Source organism: Bipolaris oryzae, assembly GCF_000523455.1.
Source record: "Bipolaris oryzae ATCC 44560 unplaced genomic scaffold scaffold_34, whole genome shotgun sequence".
NCBI classification, from domain to species: domain Eukaryota; kingdom Fungi; phylum Ascomycota; class Dothideomycetes; order Pleosporales; family Pleosporaceae; genus Bipolaris; species Bipolaris oryzae.
The window spans coordinates 167,421-180,704 of record NW_006911310.1 but is presented as its reverse complement, the minus strand read 5'-3'; the positions used below and the strand labels follow the sequence as shown (position 1 = coordinate 180,704).

Here is a 13,284-nt window from a genome sequence, read left to right as displayed (position 1 = left end):
TTTTTTTCTGTCGAGTCCAGACGCCATACAACAACGTTTATACAATACATACATACAAGCATGCATTTACAATAACACTATTGATCATTTCAGTCATGAACTTTGCACACAACAACACTAAGTAGTAGTCATTTCACCCCATGAGCCTCACACACACACACGTGCATCAATCGTGCCACCCCCACTACCTCCACACACCTAATTCGCAACTACCTTCCACTCCTCTCCACATACAATCGCCACATCGAACTGCCGCAGCGGCTACCCCGGGGGAAAAAGCAACCAAGAAACGAACCTCGTCCGTCGGAAACAAAAAAAACTCGTCCGTCCACGGCCGGAAACAACCCTATCCAGACCGTGTTCTTCGTTCCTGTTCCCCCCTCTCCCCCACATGTCCCGATACCTTAGACAAGAAAGAGAGAGAGATGGGGGGGAAGGAAATCCGTAACTGGGAGCTACTACTAGTGTAGAGTAGTCTTATCGGGGCATTCTTTTTTAATTTTTTACTAACTACACTTAGCCCGCAACAGTTCCGCCCCCCTCCTCCCCCCATCCCCCCATCCCACGTGCGGTTGGGTAGTGCTGAGTAGACTACACTCGGCACCTACTTACTCCGCAGACTTTGTGCTTTACTTACTTGTACTACTACTACTATTTTTAGTGACTTTCCTGTTTGGGATGGTGTGGGCTTGGCGGGGCTGGGGGATGGATCTTGCGCATCGAGGGTTGAACGTACAGTGTTCTGCGGTCTTTGTTATTGTACGTTCATATTGTGCTATATAATATCCTACTGCCCTTCACAGTGTTGATCAGTTAGTGAGGGAAGAGATGTTGAATTGTAGGAGAGAATAAGAGAATGGTTGTTTCTTGGGGTGGCCTGGAGCAAATGGGCGTTACTAGGCGTCCTGCTTGAGTGGCTTTGCTGGCACCGCGTCGCAGTAGCCCTTGGAGTACACAAAGGCGGAATTTGGGTACACAGTGCGAGGTTTAGGGGGGCCAGGGTGGAAAAGTGCAGAATTGGAAGGCGCAGCAAGGTGCTTTGGCTGTTGCGGAGGGGAAGGAACAAAAGAGTGCTGTTTTGCTCATTACGATAACATTACACCTCGGTCTCTTCTCTTTTCCTTTCCATCTTACCAAGCACGTCACTCGCTACTACACGACTTAAGCAGTCTACACAGCTGCACTTCCCAGCACCATGGCCTCGACATCTTCAACACTGGTATCATTCTCCCGCTCTACTGACTTCACAACAACGGCACCTGCGACAAGCATGACGGGATCACCTGCTACTCAACCTTCCTCTATACCTGGATACAAAGATGGTGTCTCACCAATCCCGATAGAGGCCATAATTGGCATCGTGATTGGTGCGGTTGCAGGGCTGGCGGTGCTGATAGCTATTATTATATTTTTTGTGAGGAGGGCTGCAATGAAGACGCGGGAAGAGAGGGGTATGTGGGGTGACGGGGGAAAGAGGGTGTACGACACAGATGACGAATCGGCGATGGTGTGGGAAGGAGATAGGGAGGTAAGGTGAATTAGAGCAACAATTGCAGCAGAGAATTCTTCATCTGGGCCTTCCGTGAAAGGACTTAGTGCGCACCTCTCGGCCTTGGTTAGTTGTGGGGGGTTGGTGTTTTGGAGGAGCGTATAAACTGCCGCATAAGGCGAAAAGATACTTGAGCGCCGTCTACACCAAGTGAGGAACGCGCAGTTAAGAAGGAACTCTAAGGTAATATCCATAGTATGCATTAGTGTGAGGATGTCTTAATTTACAATCGGCTCCACTGATCTATCATTCTTTTTTTAAGGAAAACAATCCGATACACCATACACTAAACAAATACAAATTGTCAAGTGATAATCGTCTCTATGATTAATTGGTCAAACTGTGCAAGGTTTTTTTTATTGTACAGCCATGCACTCGACATAATTTTTGCAAGAAAATTCGATTACAGTGGGATTCGAGTCTCTAGAATGCAAATAAACTCCACGATCCGGCAGACCGGATAGCTACACTAGGGAAATTGTCGCCGCGATTTTCATTGGCGAACGTGGCGACGGCAAAGGGCTGCAATACGACTTGTCTGGACCCTACCCGAAGCCACGTTGACGCTAATGACTCTGCGACGACCTTTTTTCAGTGGTTGTAAAGTGGAGCAGAGGGACGCGAAGAGCACTCTCGAACCGCCACGGAACCTGCTTGCGGAGAAGGCCAAAAAATTTGAACAAAAGCTGCAACGGGCTCAACATCCGACTAGATCGAGTTTAGCGCAGAGGAGAAAAAAAATAGACCAGACATTGTCTTGCAGGAAGCAATGACACTGGCAAGACGTGGATATGACATGATCTTCTTGTCATGACGACTGTGAGGACAGATGGACTGATACATACACAGACGTCCTTGGATGTACGTTGATACTTACCGTATGTAGGTACACCATAGCCGGCCCAAATGGATAAAGTACAATTCCTACAGAGTGGAGGCGGATGCAACGGCCTGTCTCCCCCGGCACGCTCCGCCGTGGTGCATGTGCATGCATGCATCCTTAGACGGACCGCATCATGTGATTGCTCCCTGGGTTGAAGTATTGTCAAGCTGCCATGCCCGTTGACGCCATATTGCGAGCAGGCGGGGTATAGAAAGCGTATGGATGGGATGAAAAAGACGTCGACAACTGGCCTAGCCCGTGTCTTTAGTGACAATGGCAGCACCAGGGCAGGGGTTCGCTAGCGGCGGATGACGTACCGGCAGCCGTTGCAAGGTTGCCCGACCCACGCTGTTCCGCCAAAATTTTATGCCATTGCACCCGCCCCTCTCCAAAGTAAGCTCAATTCCTGGCTAAGCCATGCCATCCTTGCTTATCTTGCGGCCCGTCACCATGATACCTGACTGGATCCACGAAACCACGGTGCGCAGAAGCCAGAATCGCGTGCCATTTCCAGGCGATTGCGAGACAGTTGCTGCTGCCATCGTCCATCCACCATCCGCTCTGCCCTAATACATCTCCTAGCACCTGCCCGCCCATTCATTTACCCACCTGGACCGCGCCCTTTCCGTGAACCTTGGAGTCTGTTTTCTCCACTTAAACTTTCCTCGCTCAGGACATGGCCTGTTGACTTTGACCCGACCGTCGTTTCTTCTCCTTTGACCTGGGCGCAATGCCTTCTCGTCTCTTTGCCCGCGACGCGCCCGCCGCCGAGCAGCAACCCCAGCTGCCTTTTACTGGCGACAATACAAACGACGGCGACTTTGCCCAAGACCAAGCGCACGCCGAGAATGGTGGCCACAGTCTTCCACGCCGGATACGCGGCCAGTCCATTGCCTCTGCTGCCCTCTCTGGCTCGTACACGCGCAATCCCATCCGTTCCTTTGCCCACCAGACGTCACATGGCTTTGCTGGTCCGTATCCCTAACCCATGTCACCCATTGCCAGCACTCACTGACTGCCTTGCAGATACCCCACACTACTCGTCCCAGGGCGTGCGCGAGAGAAGCTCCCAACTAGCTTCGTATGCCCTCGAGGCCGAAAACTACCAGGACCGACCGCACCGTGGCAGCTTTGCCGACTCTGACACGTATGCCGCGAGGCCGGGCGCCATCCCCTCGGACAGTGAGGACGGGCGCACGTCGCAAGACTCTGGCCGCTGGACCGACGCCATTGATCAGGAAAGCGACGCCGAAACCCCCGAGACAGTTATTGGCCCTCAGTACCAAGACCGTAACTTTTTCAGCCCAAAGTCGCAGGCCGGCACTGCCCAAAACAACAAGAACGGAACCCCGAGTGTAGTCGTCGAAGACACGGAGCGAACGCCTCTCCTTCCCCAAGGCAGACTGTCGCGCTCAGGCCCTCAGCAAAAGCACAAGTCTGTACCGCATGATTCGTGGGCCCCACGACCCAAACCAAACCTGCCTCGTCGTCTCACACGCACCCTCGAGGTCGGTCGCGAACATGTCCTGGGCATTGGCAGATCGCTGTCTGACCCCAACAACTACACCAAGGATGCTCTGCTTTCACGTGCTATTGAAGGCATTCAGATAACATCTGCTGTCTTCCTTGGTCTGTTGCTGAATCTCCTCGATGCGCTATCTTATGGCTACATTCTGTTCCCACTCGGTGCGCCCATTTTCAGCAACACGGGCCCAGATGGCATCTCTATTTTCTTTGTCAGCTGCATCGTGTCACAGCTGTGCTACTCTCTAGGACTGTCCGTGTTCAAGGGTGGTGTCGGATCTGAAATGATTGAGGTTGTTCCCTTTTTCCATAAAATGGCATATTCCATCATGGAGCAAATGGAAGGCAAGCCCCCGGAGGCAATCATAGCCACCACCATTGTCTCTTACTGCCTCAGCTCCATTCTGACTGGTCTCATATTTCTTGCTCTTGGTGCCTTTAAGCTCGGCAACCTAGTCAGTTTCTTCCCAAGACACATTCTTATCGGCTGCATTGGTGGAGTGGGCTTCTTCCTCATTGTGACTGGCATTGAAGTGTCAGCTCGTCTCGAAGGCAACCTCAACTATGATCTCGAGACCCTACACAAGCTCTTTTCTTCCGACACTTGGTACCTCTGGACGCTGCCGCTTGCCCTTGCCATTGTAATCATGATACTGCGGCGGCTATCCAAGAGCCCGTTTGTCTTGCCTGCTTTCTTCGTCTCTGTATTTGCCATCTTCTACCTTGTTGTCAAGGGTATCCTTCACAAGGACCTGGAGCCTGTGCGTAATGCGGGCTGGATATTTGAGCTCCCAGAAGCCGGTGTCCAGTTTTACAGGTTCTACGCCTACTTTAGTGAGTGTCTTGCCGAATTCTCGACAATAAGCTGCTAACGAACCAATAGAGTTTGGCAGTGTAGACGCAGGAGCCCTTGTTAGCACCATTCCCACCATGTTCGCTCTATCCTTTTTCGGTATCATCCATGTACCTATCAATGTTCCTGCTCTAGGTGCAGCTGTGAGGGAGGACAATCTCGATGTGAACCGAGAGTTGATCGCTCACGGCATCTCCAACACCCTCTCTGGGTGCTTGGGCAGTATTCAGGTATGGATAGTCATGCACGTGTTTCGTGGCATCACTAACGCATATAGAACTATCTCGTCTACGCAAACAGTGTCATGTTCGTCGACAACGGCGGTAACAGCCGTACAGCTGGTGTCATGCTTGCATTTGCCACGACTGCCGTCTGGCTAGCTGGCCCAGCCATGGTTGGCTATATCCCCATCTGCCTAGTTGGTGCACTCATTTTCCTACTAGGTATCGACCTTATGAAAGAGGCCCTTTGGGATACCTTTGGCAAATGCCACAAGCTCGAATACCTGACTATCCTTGTCATTGTTCTCATCATGGGTATCCACGATTTCGTGGTTGGAATCTTTGTCGGCATCGTCCTTGCATGCGTTAGCTACGTTGTGCAAAGCTCGCGTCACTCAGCCATCCGCGCATCCTATAGCGGAATGATTGCCGAGTCTACAGTCCGCCGTCCACGATCAGATTCGCGCTACCTCAGCAAAGTTCGAGGGCAGATTCGCGCCATTAAACTTGGCGGATTCCTGTTCTTCGGTACGATTGTATCGGTCGAGGAGTATATGCGCTCCTTGATCGACGACGACAACTTTGAGAGGAACCCAATCAGCTTCATCATTGTGGACTTTACCCACGTTACGGATGTCGACTTTTCCAGCTCTGAGGGCTTCCAGCGTATCAATCGTATCTTGAACACCAAGAATGTCAAGATGATCATCTCTGGAATCTCATTTTCCGATCCCGTCGGACGTGCTCTACAGAACGTAGGGCTGCTGGATGGAGAAGGGGATGAAGACTGCCCACCACCCCAGATTTTTGAAGACCTCAACACGGCACTGGAATCTTGCGAAAATGAGCTCCTCGAAGTGTTCCACAGACATTGCAACAGACACCCATCGAAGCAACAGTCGACACCACCCATGAGCATCTCGGGGGCCAAGGATATTTCTACCCACGAACCCGGCTCACCCACTTCCTTTGGCGCCAGCTCCCTGAACCCTATATTCTCGTCACCTCGACGGGGTGCTCGACTCATTGCCGCTCGCTCAACAATGCGCGAGAGTGGCGACGACACCTTCTCCATCGCCGACAACGCCTCGCAATACACAACAACCGTGGTGCCCCCACGCTGGCGAAACTTTGCACAACCACTCAAGATCATCCTCCAGACTTTCGAAGACGTGTCGACGAAAAATGAAGACTTTTGGCAAGCCGTCGCACCCTACTTCGAGCGTAAGGAATACCCCGCCGGTACGGTCCTGTACTCGCGCGGCGACGACCCAGACGGCTTCTACATTCTCGAAAAGGGCCGCCTGCGAACAGAGTACGAGCTCGACCAAGGCAACTTCTTCGAAGTCATCCTCCCCGGTACCACTTGTGGCGAACTTCCCTTTTTCTCAGAGACAGACCGCACGGGTACGGTGGCTGCGGAGAATGATTCCGTTGCATGGTTGCTAACAAGGGAGAAGTACAAGGAGCTCGAGAAGAAGGATCAAGAGGTTGCGACTGAGTTGTTGAAGGTGGGGCTCAAACTGACAAAGGAGCGTATGGATGCTATTACGAGTTATGTGCTTGTGACTGCGTCGTAGGCGCTTTGCCTCTTTTTTTTTCTCGGTGGAAGTTGGTTAGGAGTGAGGGTGGGGTGCCTATAATTTACACTTTCTATTGTTGATGATGGATTAAACTAAAAGAATGTTTTTTTATTCGTTTAGCATGGCGTGTGGTTGTTAGTGTCGTTTTTTTATCATTAAAAGATTCTAAAAGTGAGACATTTTTCTTCTCTCTCTCTTCCACTTACCTTTTTTTTTGTGAAGCCTCATAGTTTGAAAGCTTGAAAAAAAACAAAAACAAAAAAGTCGGACCATTTTCCTCCTACCCATTTCCACTCATGCAACTGAAAAAAAAGATAAGATAAATTGGAATAAAATTACTCATGACCGAATACGAAAAATTTCAAAAAAGAGAATATCTCAAAAAAAAAAGATAGCAATCACTCGTTTGTGGTTTTTTGTTTTTACTAGCTGCTCTCGGTTTCCTAATGCCCAATTGTTAGTTACCTGATTCGAACTCATTGAGAAGTTGGAATGAAAACTTACGATCCGAGGTCCTCCGGGTTATGAGCCCGGCGCGCTTCCGCTGCGCCAAGCAGCTTTTTTTGTAAAAATTGCTGAGTAAGCTTTTGATGGAGATTTCTGTGAATTAGAATAATATTATATTGCGAATGGAGGGGAAAAAAAAGGGGGTGTCTGAAGGTATATCAGATGAGATTTGGTTCGCATAAGTTTAGTTAGGTCAATGTGGGGGGGGGGGGGGTTTACTAGTTTTGGGAGAAGAAATTTGCGTAATGTGTGTATGTGTGGGTGGGTGGGTTTGGCGAGTTATGACGTGGGTTTGTGGGGGTCGTGAACTATTTCAGGATAGATAGATTGGTTGACTTTTTTTTTGTAGATTTAACATGAGATGAAATTGGAAAACGTAGTTCACAAAGAGGGGAAAATCGCAAATGGAGAAATTGAATTGCTCTCAACTTTTCATTTCAAGAGAAACACGTCTGGAAAACAAAACAAAAAAACGTGATTGGATTAAAGAGTAAGAAAGAAAAAACAAAATTGGTATACGAATTCGATGGTCCCAGATACTTGTTCTTGATGGGCTCGACAAATAATCAGATGAAAGGGACAAAAAAAAAGAACCACCCTCTCAGAATAATCTCAAGTCTTCAAACCCCCTTCGCCTCACACAAATGCCCATTCTTACTCAGCGTAGTCCCCAACCCCTTATGCACTTCCACCTGGAACCCCTCAAACGGCACTCTCTCCCCATCAATACTGATATATCCATCCTTCTGATCTCTAGGGATAATCCGATACGCGCTAACCTTCTGGTAATCTACATGGGTCAGATCGAAGAAAGTGTGGTTTTCAATCGATAAGAGGGTTTTGATGGCGGTGACGCGGGGCAGGTCGCCGCGAATGCGGACAAGGTCGAGGCAGCCGTCGCAGGGGAGGGCACCCGGGAAGAAGTTTGCATCGGCGGACATGTAGGCGATATTTCCGGCGTAGAAGTTGCCGATTTTGTCGTGGGGGATAAGTTCCCAACCCTCAGGTAAGGGGTCAGTGTTGGTACCGTATTTGAGGGGCGGGAGGCCTGCGTCGGGGGCAGGGAGGGTGGCGATTTCGTTGCTACCCGGTGGTTTTGCGGCTTCGGCGCGGTAGACTTCGCGGATGGCGGCTTTGTTGTCGTACTCGACTTTGACGGCGATGTCGGCGGGGTATACGGTTTTGCTGAGGAGGCGCACTATGATGCCCCAGGTGAAGCGGGCGCTGCCCATCCAGCGCAGGTTTTCAGTTGCGAGATCGGATTCGGCGACGATACCGAGGGACTGAGAGAGGAAAGAGAGTGTGCGTCGGCCGCCCTGGGTTACTGACGAGAGATCTAGCGACATGCGGAGGCCTTTGACAATGGCCAAGGCAGCTATACTTGGATCATTTGTCCCGTTGAAGTTGCGACTCATGGCATTGCCTGAACCGCATGGCAATTGAACGACAGCCATCTTGGCCAGGGCTCTCGCAGCGTCTGGCCTTTTGGCCAGCCCATTCCAGACTTCATGTGGTATGCCGTCTCCAGAACAACACGCCACGACGTCGAATGCGTCAATGTCCATGTTCTGTGCAATCTCTACACCGTGTCCGTTATGCGTCGTCCTATCCACGTCCAGCTCGCATCTTGCAGCAGCAAAGATGGGCGCAATCTGCTTGTTGTACATCTTGACAGCGCCGCCCTGTCCTCCAAACGGGTTGACGAGCACCTTAACCCGTTTTCGCCGTTGCGACGCTCCGTATGCGCGATCCAGAAGTTTCTCTATCCATGCTTGTATCAACTGGCTGTCGGGCTTATCGACGTGGTAACTGATTGTGGCTGGGCGAACGGATTTGTTGGATACCGTCTGCGCATACTGAATAGTAATATTGTCGCCGTCCGCGAGCTCGGCCCAGAGAACGTTGTAAAAGGGTATCGAGCGAGTGGCTTTCTTCTCTGCGTAATATCAGCCGATGTTGTGCGCCTGTACGTTACAGAGATGGTGCGTACTGCCAGGAAGAGGGAGGTTACAGCAATTGGCGCTCTTGGTATCTACGAGGGCTTCGTCTGTCCAGTGTCAGTCATAAGGGGTTCACTGAGTGTCTGCCGACTGCATCATACCCAAAACAACAAGGGAATCGGTGCCCAGAGTCAGCGAAGCATCTCTGTTAATAGCGAGCGAGTCGGGCGCATTGATGCGCTCGTGGGGCTCTGATGGTTGCGGTGCTTGCGCGGGAGCGTCATCAGCAATCAGAGGGACGGTAGGTTCTGTAAAGGCATCGCCTGCACCAGCAGTGGAGGCCATGATTATCGCTGGATTGTATGGAGATCACACAGCATGCTGCTCGCAAAGTTGAATCACCGAGGGCCTGCGACAGGCTATATTAATTAGAGAGTGATGTCGCTCGGTCGCGCTCAGATGCGTGGACGCGCGGATCAGACGGGGCGGGTCTGATGCTAAACAGGAGACAGGGAATGGGCCAATGGACCCTGCGTTGCTCAACCGAGGCCCACTGCTGATTGGCCGACAATGATGGTGAACTGATTTATTCTCGTCTTCTCGCTACCAAAGCCATATTAACCTTAGTCTCTTATCACGTAGCCCATTTTCGAGCCATGCTAGCCCAACCGTCGAGTAAGCCCTATACCTTTTCTGCAAGCCTCTCATATGTAAATACCCGCTCATGCTACGCCAACCTTGTTGAGGCCCTTCAGTGATCCCAGGCTCAGTGCCAGGCCTTGCGAGCGACTACGTATGCGCACAAAGCCGGTAATGGGTCCGTTGTCTCCTTCCTTTTCTATGCTCAAGTTGGCCAAAGCATCCTCACCTGGACTGGGTTAGCCATTGCCAATACTGCGGGAGGAAGCGGGACTTACCAAAAACGCTTCTTGCGTACAGATTCGCCGATAGGAACTGGCAGTCGCCCTTCATCGATGCCTCGGGCGTTAAACAGCTCATGTTGGTACTTGCCATGAGCTGGTTCAAGAACTCGCGCAGACTCTTGGCCTTGGAGTTGATGTTGACCTTGTTCTCCCATTCAAACTCGGTCCACATGGTGCGGAACTGCGTCTCGGTGCATTGTGCTGGCTTGATGTAGTCCATAATGTCCACGTGCACGTCGTTGAGGATAACGACATTCGAGTCGACACCCTTTTCACTGCTATGCATTAGCCCCGCGCTCTCATGAACCATCACACTCTTGCACTCACCCTTCGTAGATGATGTTTCCAAAAATGACGCCAGTGTCCGTCGATGAAACTAGTCAAGTCAGCGTTTTAGGCTCGTCTCAACACAGGCACAATCGTCTTACCCTTGATCGTCGCTTGGATGTTGATGAAGTCGTGAGGACCGACATTTTGCGTCGAAGGCCGTTCGACTACCTTGAGATCGCCCAGTGTCGCAAACTCAATCGTAAGGTTCTGCAACGTCTCGGTCGTCTGGTTCACAAGTAGCACATCGAGCACAATGTCAAATTGATGGACCTGCAATCATTAGCACATGCCTTTGCCCTACTAGCAACATTATGCGTTACCTTGACATAAGCTTCTGCGTACACCGCATCAGAGAAACCTGTGAGTTGTACAACACGGCTGAGTTTCGAGGTGAGATCCTCGGTCGCGCTGTCCCCTCCGGTAGCTCTCTCCAAATCTTGATCAATCTCATCAATACCGTCTGAATCCTTCTTCTTCAGTTGGCGGATGTTGAAGGCGTCATCAACGTTGACAGCTGACTTGGCTCTCTCTGAAGCCTCCTTGGCTGCTCGCTTCTTTTCTTCTGTTTGCACCATTGTTCGGAATGATTTCCGCGTGTCCTCGAGGAACACTGTTTGAATTTCCTTTCTTTGCGCAAACTCAGACAGCGAGCGCACGCATGACATGATACGATCGACAGAGTCTTCGTCGATCAGGGTCTTGACAAACTGTGATTGACCTACACGGATAATGGAAATCATAATCAGCATGGCCTCTGCACGAAGGGCGTTTGTGCGTGCAGCATCTGTCGAGATCTCCCCATGCCGCATCACCAACTTAGTCAGGGTACTCGACAGAACCGTAGCAAGGTAGTAGTCGCCATCGAGGAGAAGTTGTCGGAGTGGAGGCTTCTGCGAGTTCTTGACCGCTTCGAGTTTTGCCTTGGCGGCAGCCGACGATGTGAGAGCGCTTTCGGTTGCGTACGTTCCATCAGCAAGCACTTTTCGTGATCCGGTTGGAGCAGCTGATTTTGCGTGCCCGTTGACCTGGTCAGACGATTCTTTGCCTTCCGAAGCCTCGTCGAGTAACCTTTGCTCAGAGGCGAGGATTGGGATCTCGCCAAGTGATGATCGGATGCCCTTCCAGGCGTCCCTGATGTCCTTGGCTTCCAGAGAAAACTCTCCAATAATCCAGAGCACACCTCTGTAGACTTTGCCAGCGCGTACTTCACCAAGTGTCGATACCAGTCGCTCAATGATGGAGACTCGGAGGTCGGGGAAGCGCTCGACAACCTCTTTTACGAATGAAATGACGTCTACCGCAGAGGCGTTGCTGCTGACATCCGAGATAAAGTCCATGAGCGATCCGACAACGCTGGCGGCGACCTCTGGGAACTTGATGGCAGCCGAGTGTATCGAAGAGATGAGCAGTGATCGGTACTCAGAGTTCTTCTCGTACTGTTCATCCACCGTCTTCATCAACTCCTTTTTGAGCAAGAGGACAACCTCTTCGACATTTCTGCTCGAAATCATCTCCATGGCGATACCGAGTGACTTTTTGCGAACATCCAGGTCGGTGCTGGACAAGACACGAAGAATCTCCATGGTCAAGTCATCAAGGACACCTTCATTCTTATGCCGCAGTTGATCAACCCGCTCCAACACTATCAGTTTGACATTGTTATCCGGTTCCTTAATGGCCAAATCGACGAACTTTCCAGCGGCTGCCTTGACCGCGACCGGGTTGCTCGTGAGTGTAGTGAGCGCATGTGCAGCCTCGTAGATGACGGTCGATACCTGCGACTCAAGGAGGTCGAATATCAGTCGGAGATAGCGTGCCTTGTTTGAAGGATTGACAATTGCATCCTTGCGAATAAACTCCAATTCTGCAAGCAATAGAAGCTCCTCGTGGTTGGGTATGGCATCAAAGACTGTGCTCAAGTATTCGAGGGCCTTGTCGTGGCTGACGGAGGTGAGGGCGGCGAATGCGTTGCGTTTGCATGTAGGATCGTTTTCGTCGTCCAGGAATGTTACGAGGAGATCGGGCGCATCTGGCATAAGCTCGGGGAGATGTGTAAAGATGGATGCAATTGCAAAGGTTGCATTCTTTCGGACGTATGCGTGTCGGTGTGTGAGGCACTGGCGCACCGGTTCTAGCATTGCGGTCAGCATGGCGCCTGAAATTGCAACTGCCACAGCACCTACGTAGCAATGGTTCTACAAGTTCCGCATCCCGAAGCTTAGTTCTGTTCAATGCATCAGCAGTGCTCAAGCAAGTGTTGTCGGGAGCCATACACAAAGCGCAATGTGTTTCCTCGTACATATTCGTTGGGAGCCTGCAAGTCGAATCGAATCGCATTGCTATACCATTGTCAGCGACCATACTCCCTTTGTCTTGTATCCCGCACACATATACACCTACCAGACCAATATCCACTCCTGACGTAGCTTGCCCTGAGCGTCGTGTTTTGGGCACACCTCGAAGAAGAAGTACATGAGCTTCTTTAGCGGCTTTGACTTGCTGGGCATGACGAATCGGATAATGTGCATGAGAAGCCCTGTCTGAGGATCGCCATTGAGCATGATGGACAGGATCTTCTTCTGTCGGGTTGTTAGACGGCCAGCTGGACCAAGGCGGGGCAGTTGCAATTGCGAGGGCGCACCATGGTCTCGATCTTCTGCTCATCGCTGCCCTTCTCGAGGGCAGTCTTGAGTTCATTCTGGGCGGGAACATCGGCTGCATTGTCCTGGTGCACCTGTTGCGCTCCGTCAGCTTCGCCCAGCTCCACGCACTGCCAGGTGTTCGTACCAGACTGTACGAGTTCTCTAGAAAGGTCGCCATGATGGCGCGTGACTGGCGTAGGCGGTTTCCTGTGAGTCCTGAAGTATCCAGCTACAATGGCGTGGTTCTCGTGGCGGCCGTCAATGCTCACTTTTCCTGGGTGTCGAGAATAAGTGGGATGCTACGTGTTTTGATCGAGTGCGGTGGTAGG

General features: G+C 51.2%; 4 protein-coding genes across 4 annotated transcripts; 2 read left to right on the top strand and 2 right to left on the bottom strand.

The window, feature by feature from the left end:
- Positions 1-1,195: 1,195 nt before the first annotated feature.
- On the top strand, positions 1,196-1,537 carry COCMIDRAFT_24662 (uncharacterized protein; the record flags this gene model as incomplete). The annotated part of the gene is made up of 1 exon (XM_007687800.1): positions 1,196-1,537. The coding sequence occupies one exon, from the start codon at positions 1,196-1,198 to the stop codon at positions 1,535-1,537; it is 342 nt and encodes a 113-aa protein (XP_007685990.1).
- A 1,625-nt stretch (positions 1,538-3,162) lies between these two features.
- Positions 3,163-6,610, top strand: COCMIDRAFT_24661 (uncharacterized protein; the record flags this gene model as incomplete). Its single annotated transcript, XM_007687799.1, has 4 exons — positions 3,163-3,403; positions 3,459-4,790; positions 4,840-5,039; positions 5,087-6,610. The coding sequence occupies 4 exons, from the start codon at positions 3,163-3,165 to the stop codon at positions 6,608-6,610; spliced, it is 3,297 nt and encodes a 1,098-aa protein (XP_007685989.1).
- Positions 6,611-7,740: 1,130 nt separating this feature from the next.
- Positions 7,741-9,405, bottom strand: COCMIDRAFT_90014 (uncharacterized protein; the record flags this gene model as incomplete). Its single annotated transcript, XM_007687847.1, has 3 exons — positions 7,741-9,056; positions 9,111-9,167; positions 9,222-9,405. 3 exons carry the CDS (start codon positions 9,403-9,405, stop codon positions 7,741-7,743), a joined length of 1,557 nt encoding a protein of 518 aa, XP_007686037.1.
- Positions 9,406-9,782: 377 nt separating this feature from the next.
- On the bottom strand, positions 9,783-13,133 carry COCMIDRAFT_89964 (uncharacterized protein; the record flags this gene model as incomplete). Its single annotated transcript, XM_007687846.1, has 10 exons — positions 9,783-9,928; positions 9,978-10,258; positions 10,311-10,359; positions 10,412-10,583; positions 10,634-12,444; positions 12,497-12,537; positions 12,587-12,652; positions 12,714-12,892; positions 12,955-13,047; positions 13,101-13,133. The coding sequence occupies 10 exons, from the start codon at positions 13,131-13,133 to the stop codon at positions 9,783-9,785; spliced, it is 2,871 nt and encodes a 956-aa protein (XP_007686036.1).
- Between the last annotated feature and the right edge of the window lie 151 nt (positions 13,134-13,284).